This window comes from Perissodus microlepis, chromosome 23 (genome assembly GCF_051167445.1).
Source record: "Perissodus microlepis isolate ML-2025 ecotype Zambia chromosome 23, ASM5116744v1, whole genome shotgun sequence".
Classification (NCBI taxonomy): Eukaryota; Metazoa; Chordata; class Actinopteri; order Cichliformes; family Cichlidae; genus Perissodus; species Perissodus microlepis.
In genome coordinates this window covers 31,685,155-31,706,928 of record NC_140482.1, presented here as the reverse complement: position 1 = coordinate 31,706,928, position 21,774 = coordinate 31,685,155, and the positions used below count along the sequence as shown (strand labels likewise).

At 39.9% G+C, this 21,774-nt stretch overlaps 1 protein-coding gene across 3 annotated transcripts; it reads left to right on the top strand.

The window, feature by feature from the left end:
- Nucleotides 1-917: 917 nt before the first annotated feature.
- atp8b3 (ATPase phospholipid transporting 8B3) lies at nt 918-21,774 on the top strand. Of its 3 annotated transcripts, XM_084921589.1 has the most exons (31): nt 918-1,032; nt 1,166-1,194; nt 1,452-1,527; nt 4,435-4,534; nt 5,095-5,162; nt 5,527-5,618; nt 5,745-5,858; nt 6,209-6,307; nt 6,875-6,936; nt 7,478-7,550; nt 7,795-7,865; nt 8,302-8,393; nt 8,487-8,645; nt 9,474-9,562; nt 9,649-9,842; nt 9,953-10,161; nt 11,234-11,265; nt 11,388-11,544; nt 11,765-11,953; nt 12,100-12,212; nt 12,609-12,776; nt 14,065-14,176; nt 14,305-14,380; nt 14,475-14,598; nt 15,841-16,027; nt 16,141-16,364; nt 16,455-16,538; nt 16,620-16,844; nt 19,793-19,931; nt 20,140-20,270; nt 21,265-21,774. In XM_084921589.1, the coding sequence occupies exons 5-31, from the start codon at nt 5,138-5,140 to the stop codon at nt 21,403-21,405; spliced, it is 3,381 nt and encodes a 1,126-aa protein (XP_084777715.1). In that variant the 5' UTR covers nt 918-1,032; nt 1,166-1,194; nt 1,452-1,527; nt 4,435-4,534; nt 5,095-5,137; the 3' UTR covers nt 21,406-21,774. The 3 variants fall into 3 exon arrangements, with proteins under 3 accessions (XP_084777715.1, XP_084777717.1, XP_084777716.1); XM_084921591.1 differs by lacking the exon at nt 6,209-6,307; XM_084921590.1 differs by lacking the exon at nt 918-1,032 and having other exon boundaries at nt 1,082-1,194.

Here is a 21,774-nt window from a genome sequence, read left to right as displayed (position 1 = left end):
TAGATAGGAAAGATTGCCCTAGATATGCACACGCACTCACATAGAGACACATATAAGAAATAAGATACACACACACCTTCAGGTGTAGATGTGTGGCGTTTGTGGGGGGGACCTCACTTAGGAAAGAGCAATGGAGACAAAGAGATATGAAACCACAAAAAGTGCATTTAACTGACATTGAGTGAGCATCAATTCAGCAAACTGCCTTTTGTTCGGGGTTGCCACTGTTTATAAATTCACCCTTTTTGACCTTCAATTGATGCTTGATCTGCAGTGGGTGCTCACCTCCACCAGGTGGCATTAGATTCATGAGGAAGTTCAAAACACTTGTTAGAAAAGCCCTAAATAAGAGGAGGAGACAGGAGAAGACTGGTGTATGTCAAATCATTAAAACGTTCCTTTACTTACATACATTAGGTTTTCTAAACTATCAAAGAAAAATGGATGAGCTCATACTTGAGCTGGATTGCTTAAGATCCAAATACATACATATGCAAATATCAGCAAAGGCAATAAAGCTTTAAAAAAAAAAAAAAGAAAATCTGCTTATAGAGCATTGAGCAAATACTCAAGGCCAAGATTCACCAAAAAATCGTTAATTCAGCCGCTGTTTAAACTCAGCACTCGGAGACCTGTTTAATTTGTGTGCACATTTAACAGTATTTTGCAGATAGAAAGAAAGACTGTGTGTCGGCCGTGCCTGCCTTATCTGAAAGTTTCACAGCATTCACATTCCTGTAAACTGATACTCCCACTGCTGACACAATGGCCGTACTGTCATATCCTCATGAGGACATTCTGGCTCATTCAAGTTATTTGGCTTAGATTCTTTTAAAATCACTAATTGTGCTTTACTCACATTTGAGATTCAAACAGTGATCTGTTATGCATGTGAGGGTTTAATGCCCCTCCTACGTTACCTTCTTTTTCCTCAGGTACAGTGCTTGGGGAGTACAGTCTGTTACTGGAGTCTTCACATGGGAGAACGAGAAAGGTGGAGTCATGTTGCACAGGGATAAAGGAGGGAGACAGGTAGCGCAGATTTGAGCTGTGTAAAGCAGCTGAAGAATGGTTGTGAAAACACTCGTGTTAATGTCTGGTTGTGGTCTGTGGAGTCAGTATTAATGACTAAGATAAACAGCTGTTTGTAATGTTTTTTACACAGGCTCGTGGACTGTGCAGCAGACAATGGAGGTAAATTTGTGACTTAAAGAAAACTGTATGTTTATATGTTATTACTTAAGAATGACAGAGTTACTGTTCACAGCAGTACAAACAGGATTAATGATTAGTCAAAAGAGTTTAATATTCTCCCAGACTTTCTGTTATTCTTATTTTTTAAAAGGCTCAGACGGTTGTTTCTTAGCAACAGGTAAAATTTAGCATACAAATCTTCTGTTGATGAGTCTGTTTTGTCTTTGTTTTGGTAAAACTTTGCACATTTAATGCAGGTGGTTGGATCCGAACATCCTCGCGCCTTTCTCCCCAGGACTGCTCGTTAGCTTCCAGATTCAGCAGGAAGATCAGGTACACGTCTCAGTATTTTATCATACATGTGTCAGCCTGCTGTTGCCCTCAGGTTGCCTTAGTAACCTTTTGTTTATGTCAGAGGGTAGTTAATCAAGTATGAGTACGCTTTACAGAGAACTGGGTAGTCTTTTTAAATCAGCAGGTATTTATAAGTAACATAACACATTGTAAGTACACAACTGATAAACCAAGAACGTACTACCGAAGAGTGTGAACGTCCAGCACATCTCCCGTATCCAATCCAGCCCATTGGTATCTTTGTAAACAGTAGAAATTGCAGAGATTTCATTAATAATTCAAATGATTTTACATAAAATAAACCGCTATTCCTACTGTGGCCATTCCAGCACCATTGCACAAGAATGGAAAAGTAAGCAAAGGCTGAAGTATTCATAGATCTTGACAAGTTGCTTGAATAATGTGGTAAAATACTCAGTGTGAATGTTTTGCCTTAGGAGATTCACTCGGTTCTATAACATGTAATTTATGTGTAATAAGGGCAGGTAGACTTACTCTTAAAAACTGAGGTGTAGAGTTAAAATTTGCCTTATTTTTCTTGAGACATCCCACAATGTTTATCATCTGTTTTGTAACAAGATGGTTCATTAAATATGTTTTCACACAGTGTAATGGAATGGTGTCAGGTGTTGTGTATATATTATGCTTTTTTCTCACAGATTTCAATTCTATTTGTGGGATTGGCAGTGTTGTGACAAATAACATTTCCAGTGAGTCTTCCGTCCTGTGGATGAACTCCAACTGTTATTGGTTGCTCTTGTTGTGCTTTCTGGCCTGAGATAGTGGCAAATGAACCAGTTCCTGCTGTTAGTTCTGTTAGAGTGACCCTCCAGAGAATAACAAAGATTATAATCATGAAATCCAGCCCAAGATGAGTCTGTCTTCTAGCAGGATGAGAGACTCAAACACCTGAATAACAGGTGATGGCTGAAGCTTGCTACATAAATGACCTAACAAGCTGGTAAGGAACACATGAGCTGGTTAGCGGCCACCAAATGTCCAAAAAAAATACAAAATTATCTGCTCATAGTTTGTTTCCAGGATTTCAGAGTTCACAAAAGATGAAAAAGACAAGTTGTTTCTTATATTCTCCAAATTAAGTCAATATTGCTAAAGAATCATGGTCATGAGATGGCAAATTCTACTAAATTTAGTTATTAATGTTTTTTGTTATGTGTTTTTTTTCCCCCTGGAAATAACAGTGTTTATTGAAAAAGGGTTCCTGTTTATTAAACTGGACCCTGACTACAACGACATGTATATTAAATAAACATCTGATGTCTTCGTTTTTGTAAAGTAAATATTTAATTCATGTGCCTGCATTGTTGTTTACATTGCAATGTAGTCTGGGTAGTGACATAAGCTAGCTGCAACTGGGTTGGTCCTAGTTCACGAACCCTGTAGTGAGATAAAAATGGCTTCTGTTCAATCGTTCCAATTGAAATCAGAACATAAGGAGAGATGCTTCTTTGTTTTGAAAAGCTTCATTTACTGTAGTAAGCTGTTAGAGGCCAATGTGTGGATCAAACTATAGTTTTATGACATATTCTACTAACAATAAATTCACAAATGAGCCTCCACCACCATCATTTAGTCTTCCACTTTTTATCCAAGTCAGTCAAACTTGATCCATAAATACTGGCTCAACTACATCCAGCTCGGCTGTATCCGATCTGTGTGTTTCCACATGAGTAGCAGCACAGATCTTACTTTGACAACACAGAACATTTAGGCTGCTGATGCTACCGGCTGGTGTTCAGCTTTTTATATTTTCACATTCACGACCATTCGCTAGCTTTCAGAGTGCTTCCGGTTTACTGCAAGCATAAGAGTGCCTGATATTTCCCATCCTTTCCAATTTTAAACAATTTCCCATCAATTCGAGGAAACCTTCGGGTGAACATTGTTAGTGAGGCGCTTAGTTTTAGTCATCGCCAACAATCAGCATCATCTTCACATCTTTTTGTTTCATTTTCGCTTAGAATAACCAAAAGTGTCAGTCTGGTATTTTTCCAATATTCAGTAAACTCCTTTTCAGTGATAAATGATTGAGTGCCACCAGCTCATGTCATCAACCCAGAATGCATTGCAGAGGCAAAGTCGTGGCAGGCTGGAAACTGAATTATATTAGAGATTGAGGATTTTTTTTTAAGCAATAAAAGTGCTTTAATAGATTTTTAACGACATGCTTTAATATGAGATACTACTGAGGCCCACAAGTGGAAATAGTCGGTGTTCCTTTTAAATAAGCAAGTATGTAATTTGTACTGTTCATAATTTCAAAGTAATATTTTACAATTAAAAGCATATTTTATGTCCAAATCTATATGAGAACCTCACTTTTAGGGTTCAATTTTGAGTTTAAAGCGCCGGACTGCAATTCAAATGTTTTTTACAGGTTAAAAATGAGAGTTTTAGAATATTTCACAATAATCAACAATGATGTAAATGAAAATACAGTACTGTAAATGAATACACAACACAAGCGTTTTTAGCACAAATACAGAAAAAAGTACCATAAAATAAACTGCAGTAATAATGCTATAGATGAGTTCACAGTTAAAATACTATAATCAGTGTCAGTGGAAAATACAATAAAAGTGCAGTAAAAACATTAGAGTAAAAATACTGTAAATGAGATTACAGTAGAAGTACTGTGAAAGATATTAGAGCAATACTCTAAATGGACCGTACAGTAAAGTACTCCTTGACTGTATTTGTACACGTTACCTGTAACTCTGTGAGTGAGGAGCAGTTAAACGAGTTTAACATCCAAACTTTATGGTTTTCCAATTTTTTAAATGGCCCAGATGGTTGTTACTTAGCAACAGGTAAAATTTAGCATACAAATCTTCTGTTGATGAGTCTGTTTTTTCTTTGTTTTAGTAAAACTTTGCAGATTTAACGCAGGTGGTTGGATCCGAACATCCTCGCGCCTCTCTCCCCAGGACTGCTCGTTAGCTTCCAGATTCAGCAGGAAGATCAGGTACTCGTCTCAGTATTTTATCATACATGTGTCAGCCTGCTGCTGCCCTCAGGTTGCCTTAGTAACCTGTTGTTTATGCCACGGTGTAGTTAATCAAGTATGAGTACGCTTTACAGAGAACTGGGTAGTCTTTTTAAATCAGCACATCAGCAGTAACAAAGTGTAAGTACACGACTGATAAACCAAGAAGGTACTACCGAAGGGATTGAACGTCCCACAGCACATCTCCCGTATCCATTGGATACACAATAATATTCAAATGATTAAATAAAATAAACCATAATTCCTGCTGTGGCCATTCCATACCATTTATCATCTCCTCTCTAACTGGGTGTTTTTCCAAGTGTAAATATGTTTCTGTTTTTGTTTTTTTCCGCTAAAACATCTTGAAAGAAGGTGAAAGAAGGTGAAATCTACTTTTCCAATAGGTTATTTTGATGAGCTCAGCCCTACTCAGATCAAATTGCTGCCTGTGTGGTCACTGAACTGCAATGAGTTTGCATGTCTGCTGATAAAACATATTTCAGTTGCCATGTCATTGTGATTTCTACTTTGTGTAGCAGCAAACAGGAGTCTACAAGTGTCCAAGTCTTCATCAACATCATGGTCAATGAAAGTGCTGAATCTGGTATGTCTCTTTTGATCTTTGTACTTTATTTCAGACATCGTATTCATATCTGTGTTCATAAGATCCGTCCAGAAAGGAATGCAGTTGGATGTCAGTTTTGATTTGCAACCTTCACATCCACGTTGATTTCTTTTCTTATAGTAGATAAAGTTTCTTTAGCAGATGTTGTTTGAGTATTTTTTAACTTTCTTAAGACTCTAAGTGGGGGATATGAGGAGAGGACTGACAGAGGTACTATACAGCATCCACCTGCATGAAAACGCACAGTGCAGGAAATTCTTTGCATCTGTAATCACTGTTAAAAATGACTCATAAAAATCACTTTATGTAAATGTTGTCTGAGATCACAGAGTTTTTCTGACAGGCTTCACATGGGAGGTGAGAGCAAACAGCCGCCACTACCACAAACCAAAACAGAAGAAATCCTTTCTGTGCTTCCGTTGGGGGAGCTCCGCTGTGAGTCAGCCATCCCACACGAAAACCTTACACCTGCTGATACATTCAGAGTCAGGCTGATGCGCTGATGTTTGCATGTGTGTCTTCTTCCTGCCCCTCTCCATGGCTCTCCGCATCGGTTGCCAGGACAATGTGGTGCGCAGCTACAAGTACACCCCCTTGACGTTCCTGCCCCTGACGCTATTTGAACAGTTCCAGCGAGCAGCCAATGTCTATTATCTCCTCATCATGGTGTTGCAGGTCAGATGAAGGCTCTGCTGTGGCGTCTCGCTTTGTTTTTACATGCTATGAATCCAAAAATCCTGCTTCTGCGCTTCTGTCAGCTCAGCTTTAACAAATGCATAATTTAATATGCTGACGTTTTTACATTTTACACCTGATATAGCCTGCTGCTAATTTTCTATAATTCACTTTTTTTTTTACTAGTGAGAGTGATCACAAACCAGCTCGTATTTGGTTAATGTAGTTTGACAAAATGAACTTAACTCAGCAGTCATTTGCAAGCATTTTGCACAGTTTCTAATAATGGTGGAGGAACTTTATCTGGATGATGTGGGTGACGCGTGCTTGTGTTTGCATGTGGTTTCAAGTGTGTCCCTGCCATCTCATCAGTACCATGGTACATCACCATCATCCCGCTGATCTCCATTCTCTCACTGAGAGGGCTGAAAGACCTCAACAACGACATGGTGAGGCTGCCCGTCCCTCTCTGAGCTGCATGTTTCCGCTCACACAGATGCAGGAGTTTGAATATAAGTATGTGACCGGGCTCACGCATGCTTTTATGCCCATGCCACTTACTTGTTTCTCTCCTTCACTGTCCTCATTGACTCCTTGTCCTCTCCTCATTGACGGAACCAGTCATCCCAGTAGCATTAATTTTCTCTCCCATCATTAAAGCCTTTCCTTTTAAATGCAGGTGTGATGTTTTGCATGGAGAATTCCCTGGTTAAGTGCATCGCTGAGTTACGGTCGTTAACAGCTCTGGGTGAAATGCTTGCTTGACCCCTCTCTATTGACTAATCATTTAGTGGAGGGTGTAAATCTCCCAGCTGGTGTCACTGTAGAGCCCCGTAATGGCATTTCTCCTTTCTCCTCTTTTCTTCTCAACCTTTCATGGCCACCCTCACTCCCTCTCGCTTGCTCCTTGTCCATTACTCTTACCCTCCACCCTTGTCATGCTTCCCAGCAATTGCTCATTCTCTTTTACTCTCCTTCCATCTGTCTCCGTCCTTCTCTCCCTACATCCGATACAGGCAAGAAGACGCAGTGACTCTGAGATTAACTCCAGACCCTGTGACATTCTCATTTCCCAAAGGTGAGGACAAAGGCGGGGTTATTCTCTCAGGAGCCAACACATCTCCACTTTGAAACAGACCTCTAATGAACCTCTAATGAAGTGTGAATGAGTGAATCCCTGGATAGTCCCGTTTACACATTAGAGCGGGGCAAATGCACTGAGCAGTTTCCCCACTTATTGAAAGATAAGAACTATGACCAGCCTCTTAATGACACATGTTTTTTAACTTCTACTGTTTCTGAGAATATTATGTTGCAAATATTACACATATTACAGAAGAATTGTACTATTTCATGTAATCATCGCTGTTCTGCAAAGAACTAACAAACTAAATGCACAAAAAAACACAACCAGTGTAAAGATGAGTCATTGTTTTTTGTAATTAAACAGTATGAATCTGTAAATTCCTGCCCTGAACAAAACTTTAATTTGAATGTTGGTTACTAATTATGTTTTTATGTGATGCTTTTTAAAACATTTTGCTTGAGTTTGTCTAGAAAACCATTCAAAAGGGTTTTTTCTTCTCAATCGTTCAGTTCTCGTCTGTTCTCTGTCTCAGTTTTCAAATGAAGAAGTGGAAAGACGTGTGTGTGGGGGATGTGCTGCGGATCCACAAAGACCAAGTCTTCCCAGTGAGCTTCTTGATTCATAAAACGTAGAAATGTGCAGCAATTTTTATTTGTCCTTGTTTCGAGAATATAATAACAATAATATTGTTAGAAAATACAGTACATGGTAAAAAAAAACCCCAGTATATTCTTAGGATAGCTGGATCCAACTGGATTTAGTGCGTGCTTTGTGTCCGTTTGTGTTTCCACACCTTCGCCCTCATCACCCTCTCTGCTTTGTTTTAATGTTTTCTGTTTTCCCACCCAGGCCGATCTTCTTCTTTTATGTAGCTCAGAGCCTCACAGCCTGTGTTACGTGGAGACGGCTGATATAGATGGGTAAAGAGACACAATCAGTCCGGTCCCTGAATAATTCTCTTAAAATGTATTGGCACCACACACACTGATGTAAATGCAGAAACGTTTATGATGCTTAAAGTAGACAGTAACAGTAATGATACATTTTTTAAGTGTTTGAACAGGACAATAAAAATGCTTCAAATATGGACGTCAAAAAATGTTTGTGAAGGAGAAAATTTGAAAACATGACATAAATGTAACATCTTTATTAATAGAGGAGGCAGAGGTGTGACTGTATGTGTCAGTACATACAAATCGTCTTTTATTGAACTCATAAACTACAGAATTAAGACCGTACGACTGCCCTCATCCATATAACCAAAACCTTAATTATCAGTGTTTTCAGTATTTTCAGTGTATTGATGCTCTTTTGTTTGACTTTGTAATGAACACTTCTGTTTTTTTCTTCATTTAGAGAAACCAACCTCAAGTACCGACAGGCGCTCAGTGCTACACACGAAGAGCTGACCTCTAATCCCTCAGAGGAGGCCCTCAGTGCCTTTGATGGTGAATAAACCTATTTTTATTAAAAATACAGATGTGCATTTATAAAAACCGAATAGTAAGAGTGAGATCTAATGTGATGTTTTTTTTCCCCAGGTGTTGTACGCTGTGAGGAACCCAACAACCGCTTGTACACCTTCAGAGGTCAGCTGCAGTGGCGGGGAGAGGGTCTCCTCTTGGACAGCGAGCACATCCTGCTGAGGGGAACGGTCCTACGCAACACAGCCTTTGCGTACGGCTTGGCTATCTACACCGGTACTCTTTAGATGGAAAAGAGGAGTGGAACGATGTCATCTGTTTTCAGAAAACTGTTACTTTAGTGCACAGCGATATCACTTTTTCACAATGTTCCCAGATCTGCTATGTTCACCTTGCACTTTTGCCTCCACTCACTTCAATGACAAATGTTATTATGAGGAATACAATCTACTGCTAATAATGGTCCTGATTACCTCACTCTTATAGCTGAGGGCGTCTGGCAGATTATAGGCTCTTCCTGTCTTTTGAGTCATCATTGATTTGACATTATTGGACGAGGCAGAAGTGTCACGGATTCCATAGCTTTGACCCTTCCTGTTCTGTTAAGCAGATCAGTCCATCAAATTTATCCAGAGATGAGTTTCATACTATTAATCTGAAGCTGTCCACTGGTGTAACCCCAGTTAAGCCTGACAATAACTCTAAGTAAACTCACACTCGACATAACCTGCTTCCATCAAAGCTTGCATGTTGTTGCTGTTGTAGGGCTGAGTTCAAATCAGTTTTCTGCCCTAGAATGGTTTTGTCATTTCTGCACACAAAGTTCAGCGACTTTCCACAGTCTGCGAGATTGAGACAGCATCGTCGGAAAACATAATGTGATACTTTATTGATCCCTGCAAAGAAAAACTCTCTCTTCCCCTGACCTCCCTGCACCGGGGTCAGAAACCCCCGGATCTGCTAGGAATTCAGCATCTCGCTCAAGGGCACATCAGCAGAAGCTTGTTGACATGCGGGCTTCAACTCTCACCCTCTGGCTGCTTGACCGTCTACTCAATCAGCCCGGTCAGCAAAAGCATCTAATAGTGATGTTTTTAACGGCAGGCGCAGACACGAAGATCCTGAGGAACAGCGGGAAAGTGAAACTGAAGAGGACTCAGATGGAAAAAGTTTTTAACAAAGTGGTGATGGGGGTGAGTGCATGGAGGGCATGAGAATAACAACCACGAGACATTTTTGTGCAGTTTTTATATACCCTGTGTGTCTGTGCTCTGTCTAGATAGTCCTGTGTGTGCTGCTGGCAGCTCTGTTCCTTGCCATTGGCAGCAGCGTGTTTTCTGCTCAGCTCATGAGACAGAATAGCGTTCTGTCTGCTCTGGTGTTTAACAGCAATGCTGTCTACACCGGATTCCTCGTCTACTGGAGCTACATCATCCTTCTCAGCCCAGCCATGCCTATAGCCCTCTACATCTCGTTAGTTTCATCTACAATACTGCAATCATTTGTGGGTGGGGAGAAAAGTGGGTATGCACATCTGCGTGCGTGCGTTGGGTTACTATGCATGCATGTGTGTGTGCCTGCAGGTTTGAGCTGGTCCACACGGTCCACAGCCTGTTTATTGGCTGGGATTTGGAGATGTATTGGCAGCAGGCAGACAAACCGGCTCAGGCTAGGAATACCTCACTGAACGAGGAGCTCGGCCAAGTGGGATACCTGCTGAGTGACAAAACTGGAACACTAACCCAGAATCGCCTGCTCGTCAGACAATGCTGCATAGCTGGGGAAATCTATGGTAACAAGAGCTCCTTCTTTTACAAATTACTGACCTGAAAGTGTGTCGTGACTAAACAAAACACTACATTTAATGTGATATTTTAATTTTTCAGCTTAAAGCAGGCCAGACTAATACATGTTCTGGTCGTGCCACATGGGCAGGTGGATGTTTGGACAAGCCAAATACTCTGCTTTACAAAAGCAAAACTCATTAACAGAGAATACATCAGATGATTTTGCACAGATGTTTAGAATCTGTGTTTTAAAATGTAATTGCAAAGCGCCCAGTTATGCAGTTTTTATTTGGATGAAGCCACCATGTCTGGATTGGTTGAGAGATAGAAGTTGTCAGTTAAGATTAGCAATTTTGGTTAATGTCATAAAGTGTGGCAATTGTTATTTTATTTTTGCTGTTTGCACTTCCTCAAGGCTTTGTAAACCCACAAAGGTTTTTATGTTGTTATCTTCTGTGTTAAGCGCAATGAGTTTAGGTATAGTGAAATGTGCTATATTAATAAAATTGGCATTTAAACATGGGATCGACTCACTTTTGGAGTCAGCTTAAAGTAGCACAGAAGTAGCACAGAAAGAACTGTGTGTGTTCGTGTTTGTTGCTCAGCCGCTGATACAAAGTCACACACGAAAGCTTTAAATCAGTTTTTCTCATCAGCGTGACACAACTTTAGCAGCAATGACACAGTTTATTCCCCTAAGAATACTTTGTTAGCAACTAATGGTCCAACAGTACAGCCTGTGCCCAGTAATGTGTGAGGTTGCATGCTGAGTTATTATTTGCAGCAATTTCCTTCATTAAAAACTCGTACAAGGTAAAGGTAAGTTCAAATTAGACAGCAAAGATTTACAGTTGAACAAAGACGACTCTGGGGAAAGATGCTTACATCATAAACCTCATCCCTCGAGAAAGACCAGCGGAGACTCCTAACATGCTCAGTGCAACAGTAACCCCAACATTCACCACCACAGGAGAATATTAATACCAACCTTCACCACAGATGACAAACTTTCTTTTTTCTTTCTTTAAAACATATATATTAATAAATAAATAAATCTCTTCTTTTATACATTTACAGGTGATGCCTCAGTCAGGGCAGAGGATGTAGAGGTAAACAATTACACTTTTTTATATGTACTTAATCTTATTCTAAGGTATTCCCTAAAGATCCTTCAGTATATGTTTGAAATGATATCATCTTATATTCTGCCTCTTTCCCCGCCTTTGGGCAGCCCATGGATTTAAGCTGGAATCCCTTCTCCCATGGTGGCCTGTTTATGTCAGCCCCAGGCCTCGTGGACAGACTTAGAGGGAACCAGTGTCCGCTCAGCAGACAGTTCCTTACAGCGCTGGCTTTATGCCATACTGTCATGACAGAGTGGAAGAAAAGTAAGGCTTTGCACATGTCGTGAGTCCGTAATGTTTTTTACCTAAGTTGTGAATTTTGTCAACTTAACTAAAGTTAAATAAAGATTACATTTTTTTCTCTCTGCTATTATCTAAGAAAACCTGTAAATCACTAATCTGAATGTGCATGGCAGAATAACTGTGGTCCTTTTCTGGAAGACAACATGTTTTCCTCCTTTGTGCACTAACCGCGTTCCCACAGAGACTCTAGTTTACCAGGCTGCGTCCCCAGATGAGGAAGCACTTGTTGGTGCTGCCAGAGAGCTGGGCTGGGTCTTTCTTTCTAGGGCGAGAGATTTTATTGTTGTCTCAGAGCTGGGCGTCACTCGCAGGTATCAGCTCCTTGCACTGCTGGACTTCACCAGTCAGAGGAGACGCATGTCTGTATTGGGTGAGAGCAGCTCTTGTTAAACACACGCATATAATGGCTTTTTTTCATTTGGCTCACACAGGTTGGATTCTAAGTGAAACAGCCTTTTGTTATTTCTTAGACATCCTTTTGTTTAGTCCATACTAAGAGGGTTTTTTTGCCTTTAGTGCGGGAGCCAGAAGGTGGAATAAAGTTGTACTGTAAAGGGGCAGATATAGTGATCCTGGAGAGACTGCAGAAGGACTCTCCACATCAGGAAAGGACTGAAAGAGCTCTAGAGGTAAAGCATTTCCCTCTTGCTATTAATCCTGTTTTTAATCATTATGCTAAGCTAAATTAACGTAATGTTTTTTCCGTCCTGTTAACAGTTATCACGTACTCTGCTCTCAAATTTCTGTGACTGCGATGTGTGCAAGTCTACACGGACTAAAACTACATTATCTTCCACTACAGTTATCATTTGTCACATCATCAAACCATCTACACACTATACTGAAGGCTCTTAATCAATGATTAGTAGGTTTTCAAGAACGGATCCAACCAGTCGTTACTAGCTAATGAGATAGCTGAGGCATCCCTGATTATCGCTTGCTTTTTTTCTTCCAGTTCTGCCTGAAGGATTACTCAGTAAATAACGTCAGCCTATCAAAAACCAATCTAACTTATCTTCTGTCAGCTGTTTGCCGAGGCCTGTCTGCGGACACTGTGCGTTGCGGTTCGATCTGTTCCTGAAGCATCATGGGAGCAGTGGAACAAAACTCTGGCTCAGTCTGCCACCATGGTCACCTGCGACCGTGACGCGCTGCTGGAAAAATTATATGACGAGATGGAAATGGACCTGCAGGTGGGCTCGTGCTCAGTGTGGTTTTATATATTGTCAGTTCTTCATTTAAAGGGTTCTAATAATGTTAATGCTTAAAGATTTCAACCCTTTATTTTCCCCAAAATTTATTTTCGCATTTGTGGAGCTGAGCGCAGACTGATTCAAATATTTTTTTCTTCGTTAAAATCTGTTTAACCTGTTTTATAAGGTTAAACTTGACTAAGTTTCTCACATTATATTTGACTCTGATGTAGTCATACAACTTTAGACTACAATCACAAAGATCTGGTTTCACCATACACCATTTTCAGTGAATGAATCTCATGCAAAGCTTGGGGTCAGTCATGAGTTGTCCTACCACGCTTGGCATATCAAAACAGAGTTCCACTGTGACGTCCAAAATTTTAATTTTTTACTTTTTACGTTTCATAATATTTAAAATATTCTATATTAAAATGCAAATGTGTTTCTTTTTATCTATATTTGTTTATTATTTTTATTGCCCATTGTTTGGTTTAGTAACAGCAAATAGATTATTCACTTGAAGCATGTTTGTAAGTGATTAAACGTCTAACCAAACTGCACTGGGTTTGCAAGAAACTGTTGATTGACCACAGTCCACTCAGCATTATCACCACAAGCTAAAAACAGAAAATTTGCCTGCATCAGTAAAGGGGGCAAAAGTCGCAGGTCAGACCCGTAAGCTTTTTGTGTATTTTCCCCTCATAGCTGAGAGGTTAACTGAATGAGGATTTGAGGCAAAACACTGCAGTGTTCTTGCACTTTATGCATCAGAAACTGTTCAATAAACTGCATTTTTAAACATACCTTTGAGAGATATTTGTAGACAGTTAATTAAGATAACAAACACTGGGGATGTTTGAAAGTCTGGTAGTTTGTGATGGTGTCGTTTATTCTCAGTCTGCTCTCTGCTGCATCACTATATTGTGGAAACTGCATGAACTGCAGTGCATGCAACAAGCACACAACACATTGATAACATTATTGCCTGCAGCAATACAGTCTTTCTCACTGTGACTTTGGTTGCTTCTCTAAAATGATAATCAATTTGAAGGGTGTCTGTTCCAACACATTGCAGGAGTTCTAGGGTACACACAAATGCACAGGTAGGCACTCTTCCCCGGAAAGCAGCTGTGTTGGACACAAACTTGGAGTCTTTAGTCTAATGTAAAGGTCTGGTTTCATATTTTTATGGGCACAGTCATAGAACTTTGTGGTATGAAATATGTATGTAATATTTAAAAATGTGAATATGCTGTATGGATGCTGAAATTAAGTCTTGCTTTAGCTGCTGGGGGTGACAGCAATTGAGGACCGACTTCAGGATGGAGTGCCTGAAACCATTGCTCTACTTCAAGAGGCCGGGATTAAAGTATGGGTACTGACTGGAGACAAAAAAGGTATTATGATAAGCTGTGACACGACAAGGAGCATGGCATAAATTCTGAACGTGTCATAAAAATAAAGTTTCACAGTGGTTTATGTGTTATTCTGATTCCATCTGCGACTTCTTTCCTTGTGTTTGTAGAGACTGCAGTGAATATTGGATATTCTTGCAAACTACTGGATCCTGATAGCAGAATAGTAGAATGGGACGAGCTGAGGTTAGCAGTGTTAGAAATACACAGACACATCCAACCACATGCACATACACACACTCACACCATCCCATTGATCTTTGTTTGTTTGCCCCTGCAGACAGATACTCCAGTCCCCAGATCCACGGGTCAGTTTCTTTAAGCCCAGACAGACAGAGCTGTGGGCTGTAGACAAGGAGATGGCTGTAGCAAAGACTTCCGTGGTCCTCACCGGACCTGAGCTGGTAAACACACCGACCTGTGCTATACATAGACAATGTAAAGTTTTGTAAAGGACAAATTCTATCTTATGATTTGCGGACGATTTGGTTTCATGAGAAGTTGTATTCTGCAGAGACATGGAGAGGCGATATTAAAAGGTGTTGAGCAGTAGATTCTTCTGTTTCTTCTTCTTTTAGGACTAATTTCTTGCACCCAGTGGAATGATCAAACAAGAAATCATTCGTTTTACATTAATTGGAGATAAATTATCGGAACCGCAGCTCACTTCATGTTTAAGCCATTCACCTTTATCTACTAAATCACTGTCAAACCTAAAATGAAGATGTGGGCCCAGCGAGTGAAAGATTAGTATACGTTTATTCATAAATAAGTTTATTTGTAACAGATAATACTCACAACAAAAAACGTCATACCGGGAGGGGGGGAAAACATAAAATTACACTGCAAACCAAGAATATAATCTCTGAGGATGAATTACATTAAAAAAAGAAACACTGGACATATGCACGCTTGTAATGATTCAGCTAAGCAGGGAACACGTCCTATTCTCGCTTTGCTTTTAGTTTTAGGTCAGCTTGTCTTCGTGTCTGGGTTTTGTTGTAGGGTTATGTACAGTGAGGTGGTTAAAGTAATTTTTTAAACTCTAGAAAGTCTTCTGTTTGTTACTATCAGGCCTAGGGTTCTTTATTTCAGTTCTTGTTTATTATTAAGCCTGGATTTGTTGTTTTTGAGAATTCTGATTGGTTCCTTCATAGTTTCTCAGTTCTTAGTTTTGTTGATCATTTAGCGTTGATCTTCATTTATTCACTAGTACTTGTGCCTTCAGTTTGCGTTAGTTACTGATTGTATTTAAATTGTTTCTTAGATCCTCTGTTTTCTTCCTGCATTATCTCCTCTGTGAAGTTCAAATTTCTGTGCTTCCTTGTTTGTTATTTTTAATCATGTTTTGCTTTACTTTGTGACTTTTCTCCTGTTTCATACCTTTAGTTTTACTCCCCCCTCTGTCTCTGTCTAAATTAAGCTCAGTTTTGTCTCATTACCCTCCTGTTCCCGCTTCCTTGATTACCCTCTTGTGTATAAATAGTCCAGTCCTTCCCCTCACTCTTTGTCTGAGCATCTGTTAACCTCCTCTTTGAGTCTATTGCCTTTTGGATTTTGTATCTTGGACTTTGCATCAGCCATAATAAATGACTTTGTTATTTAAGTCTCCCTCGCATCTACGCATTTGGGTCTGTTTTCCCCAGACAGAGTTTGATCAGAGGCCAGAATGGGGGGCCACATTCATGAGCCTGGCAGAACATTGTCAGTCTGTGCTGTGCTGCCGTGTAACACCTGCACAGAAGGCCGAAATCGTCACGTTGGTGAGAAAACATACCAGCTCAGTGACCATGAGCATTGGTGATGGTGCCAATGATGTCAATATGATCAAGAGTAAGGGTTTATTTGTAGTTCTACAATATAAAAAAGTAAAAATAAATCAATGTGCTCTGATCATTTGTGTTCATGTTTTAACATTTGCCTCCTTCCTCTTTCCTCAACACCAGCGGCTCATGTTGGTGTGGGTCTGGCAGGAGTGGAGGGAGGTCAGGCGGTGCAGAATGCAGACTTTGCATTGGCCCAGTTCAGGTTTCTGCAGCGGCTGCTTCTCGTCCATGGCCGCTGGTCCTACCGCCGCATTTCCCTCTTCTTGCGCTATTTCCTGTTTAAGACCTGCAGTTTTGCCCTTGTGCATCTATGGTTTGGTTTCTTCAATGGCTTCAGTGCTCAGGTTAGACAAAAACAGATATTAATTTATGCCAGTTAAAGCCTTATAGTCACGTCATGAAGTGAGGTTTAAAAAATTATGTTTCTCTCACAGTCTCTGTATGAAACATGGTTCATCGCTTTATACACGGTTTTCTACAGTGCACACCCAATTCTTTGCCTGGCCTTTTTTGAACAGGTGAGCTGGAGAGTTTATTTTAGACTAAAAGAAGATAAGTGTGAATGTCTAAACAATAAAAATCGCCTCTTTCTTTTTTAGGATGTCAGCGCAGAAAAAAGCTTAAACTTTCCCGAGTTGTACAAGTGTGGACAGAGACATGAGCTCGTGAGCCCTCTCAAGTTGTCCTTGTCACTCCTGCATGCTGTGTATGCATCGCTCGTTTTCGCCTTCATCCCGCTCGCCGTTTTCGACAACACGGTCTTTGACTACCAGACGATGGCGATCACGGTTTCCATGGCAGCTACGTTCACTGCCACGATTGAGGTCAGGATGTCTTATGGTTTTGTGTGTACATGGGCAATGCCAATAAAGGGCTATTCTATTCTTTTTTCATAGATGCAGTTGTCACAGTGAAACAGAAAGTGTAACATTTTTAATTGATTTATATTTATAATAACCAGTGTTAAATGTTTTGTAGATAGTTAATTAAGTTTTTTGTGAATGTTATGTTAGGAAAACTTGATAATGTTTACAAAATGTTTTATAATTAATTACCTATTCATCTATAGCCACTGTAGGAATACATATTTAATCATTTGAAAGTGATCATTAAAAGTGAAGGCCTTCCCGCTGAAGGCAATCACTTTCTGGCAGACGATCACGTTTTGGCACAACACCTGGAGATAAGGGGGCAAAACAATCGCATTAATGCTGCTGTTTAGTTGAGGCAGAATAAAGTAGTCGTGGTAAGCCAATCACATGACCACTTTAAGATGACAAAGCAACAAGGTGATATATACCACGTAAAACCAGAGTCATAATAAACAATATATACACAGACATATATACACACACATATAGTTTCGTCACGTTTACTGTCTAAGGAGAGCGTTAGAAAGCACTCTCTGCTTATGACCAAAAACTAAAAAAGCAAAACAAAAAACAGCCCGTTTGTGTTGGTGGAAAAATGCACCATGTCGACCAATCAGAAAATGATATGGCAACATGACATTTGGTTGTTTAGGAAGAGGGGGAAAGAGAGAGAGAGAGCGAGTTTTAAAATGTGAGAGATTTGTGACGTTTAGCGTGTTTGGAGTGTGTAGTTAATGTGTTGTCTTGTGTATCTCCAAAAGTTGATTCTGTTCATCTGGACGTAGCGTTTTCAGTGGGAGAAACGTTTCGTCACTCATCCAAGTGACGTCTTCAGTCTCAGCTGACTGCAGGTTTCTTATTCTGAATTCTGCAAATTCTCATGAGCATCGCATAATTATGATGAAGGAACTGACCTCCCAGCCCTTTGTTCCTTCAGTGGGCTGGTTTCAGTAATTATGCAAATGTACTGTTTATAAGATTGGGGAAGCTAGCAAGACAGAAGCTAAGCTCGTTGCAATATGGCAACTGCCTGAACGCTACCCGAAACTGAACCTCCCCCACCCTCATTCAGATCTGGCGTTTGGAACTATCTTGGTTTTCATGTGAAGCATGACCCTGATGGTAAGTGCGTCATGGATAAAAGTAAAACAGTATGTCGGATGTGCCACGCAATGCTCAATTGGTGGGAACTAGTGCGTTAGTGCAGTTAGCTTGTTAACATGTTGACGCTGTCCAGCCCCATGCACGGGGAGTTCCGCGGTAGCTCGTTAACGGAGATTTGCCGCGTTATGGCGTTAATGTCACTTTAATGAGATTAACGCTGACAGCACTAGTGGGAACACAACGAATATGACTGCACATTTACACCGACATCATCCTGCAAAGACAAGTGGAAGCAGACAAAAACAACAAGCACGCATGCTACAAACTTTACCAGAGTCATTTAGACAGCCGTTAGCACATGATTCTCCTTATGGGGACCTGATATGTTTAATATGCTGCTGAGAATATAGCCCAGAAGAAGAGTATAGTATAGCTTTTATTTTGGAAAGAGCCATTTCTCTGTAATAAACTCTCTTGAGTGATTTCTCGATCAGATAGATTTATTTTTTTTATTATTTTGTTGTTTCAGCAACATTAAATTTAAAAACTACTTTTGAGTTAAAATATATATTTATAATTTTAATAAATGACAAATTAAAAAGGCATGAACATTTTTTTGTATTGAAAAAATATCAAACCGTGACACCAAAGTATCTGACCAAACCGAACCGTGAATTTTGTGTATCGTTGCACCCCTATTACTTACCTGGATGACTGAGCATGCATCAAGACGTTGTGTTGTGTAGTTAGTGTGTAGTGTTGTGAATAGTTTTGTGTTGAGTGTCAGAACAATGAGGCGACTGCCGTCTCCAGGTAGAAAACAGGAGGAGTGATGCACCTCTCCTGCTGTCAGACCTGCAGGTATCAGGCTGAGATGTTCTCCTTTATAGTGGACAGAAATTTTTTTTTTGGAGCGGCACAAATAATTTGTGCGGCATTTTATTGAATGCAGAACACCTGATTGTTCTGTAAATAGTTTGAAATGGTTTGAAAAAAAGGGTAAAAGGTAAATGGCTGCAAATAACTTTGTTGTTTGCAAAACTTGTGCATATGATTTTAAAATTGACAATTTATATTTGCATTTAAAGTTATAAAATATGATTCAATAAACATGTTTGTGGTTGTTACAGTAACAAATATAACTTTTTCTACTTGGATTTTATGTTTTTTTCTCTGATTTTAGATCAGTTGTGTTAATACAGTATGTCAAAATAAAAACATGACTGTAAATTCAGACACATGAGGTTGTGCTGAAAAGAATGATACCAAACAAGGGAAAGTAAATAGTTTTAAAAGGTAAAATGTAGAGGTAAAATCAAAAGTGTATAAAATGGCCAATTACCCTGGACCCCAGAGAGTGAAACTTAATGCAATAATTACTTTTCAAGTAATTAATAACTTTTAGAATCTTGTAACTCAGTTACTAACTCAGTTACTTTTTTGAAGAATTAACTAGTAACTATAATTAATTACTTTTTCAAAGTAACTTGCCCAACACTGGTGATCTGAACGTAATTATTTTTTTTAATCTCATACCAGCTCTGATATAATACATAATATATTGCTCTAATTGCTTTTTTTCTAACACTGATCTAAATAGGAATGATCTAACCTTAGAAAACTTAATTATAATTTCATTTTTATTTACAGTAATTGAACTATCTGCTGGTCCGTTATTTCGTATAGACTTACTATATGATTATATAAATGTTTACTATTCGGTCCCCTTTCTGACATAAACACTGTACTGCATATCCAGTTGGACTTTTATCCTTTAATGTGTTTCCACGTCTCAGATTATTCTGCTGACCAGACACTGGACCAAGTTCAACATAGCAGCTGTAATTGTCTCCGTGGGGCTGTTCTTCATCTGTACCAGGATCACCCACAACCGCTTCCTTTTTGAGCAATCACCCAAGGACTATATATTTCTTGGTATTCAGCACAGGCCTATTATTCTTTCTTTGTCACTCTTGTGAGATTTTGCTTTAAGCTGTGACATAACATCCCATTGTTGGACTAAAAATCAAAAAAGAAAACACGCAATAACAAGGAGCTGATTTCAATTTGTCTTTAGAAAATTGTGGCTCTCTATCCATTTCTGTCTAAAGGTATAGTTGCTCTATGTTTGTCCTTTTATCAGGTGCATCTGATTACGCCTTCACTGATCCAGTTGTGTGGCTCACAGCTCTGCTTGTTGCCTGGACAGCTGTTTTGCCCTCAGTGACTGCTCACGCCCTCAGTGTCATCCTCAACGTCCACGACAAACACAAGGTGATCTTTTTGTGCATGGGAGAGTATGAACGAAAGATCTACTTGTGTATCTTTTTGAAAAGGAATACTTCTCAAAAGGAAAAGCTAAAAATGTAAATTGTATGTCCATTTAGGTTTCGAGTCACTGAATGTCATGCTCCATATCTCACAGTTTGCTCAGTTTATGCCATCTCTCTGTCAAAAGAGAGAAGGTGTAAAAAGGGCCATAAAAACTGAGAAAAACTGTAGACTGCAGCTCTTGACAGGAAACACACAGAAACTTTGTCCTCACAGTCAACAATCACAGCGCATACCACGCCAAACAACCTGCAGCAGCTCGTAAAAACTCCACCAATCTCAAGTTATTCTTTCTCTATTATTATCTGATCGTTTTCTAGTCATGTGCTGCAGTTTATTGTGAGCTTATTTTCAAAGAACCGGCAGACTCAGATGCAGTACACTAGACCAGAGAGCGAAGTTCAAAGAATTACTGAATAATGCAGCAGTTGCAGCGATGATCAGAAAATCATCAGAGACGGGATTCAACAAAGGCTGCATGGAGCACGAGGGGATCCTCAGACCACAGAGGTTGACAGAGAGTCTGTTGAGAAGTGGGTTGGCAAAGGGGTTGTGAGTACAGCATGCTGATTAGCCGATGCACCCAAGGTGTGCCGCCTGAGGAAAAAGACAGGAACCGGAACAACACAGAGACACAGATACACCTTACCTACAGGTGCTGTGCTGGTGCCCAATTCCAAAGCAGGGGTGAGAGACAGAGGAGGGAAAAGAGGACCAGAGAAAAGGAGCTTTGATAAGAAGACACTGGAGACGGAAAGGAGATCATGCTTGCAGTTGTAGCTGCTGCTGACATTGCCCAGCCATCATCTCCGGTTCAGTTTACTGAGTTTTGCCACTGTTTCTTGTTACTCTTGGGTTGAAAGAAACAAAAAACACCCCAAAAAACCTTATATAAAGTAAACAGTCGCTGATATGTTTCTCCCCTTCTGTGACCCAGGTCCACAGTGTATCCCATCAGTCAGTGGAACTGAGGTCTCGTTTCAGAAGGGGGACGCCTCTCCGCCGTTCCTCTTATGCTGTCTCTCAGGGAGCTGGGTCCGGACGCCACATCACCTCAGCGACACACATGAGAAAGTGACTGCAAGTCATAACCGCGCTGTCTCAAAGGCGAAAAACGACCAACTGTGTGAAACATATGTAATGGAGAGCTGCATTAAAAGTTTTTGTGACAGATAACATCTATCGTCTGCTCCTGCAGCAAACTTTTCTGTGTCTTTCAGTGTTTTGCGTATGGTTCTGTGGGCAGTTCTGTTACACTATTGTACAGATACTATTTCGAAATAAAGTTAATGATATAATGTACAAAATATATTATGCATCATAAATCTTGTTCATTATCTTTGCATTGGCACTTTGGATCTGTTCAGAGGTAAAAATCAAATCTCCATCTGCTGAGGTTACAGCGGATTTCCTTTGAGGATCGAACCAAACACAATAAACTGACAGC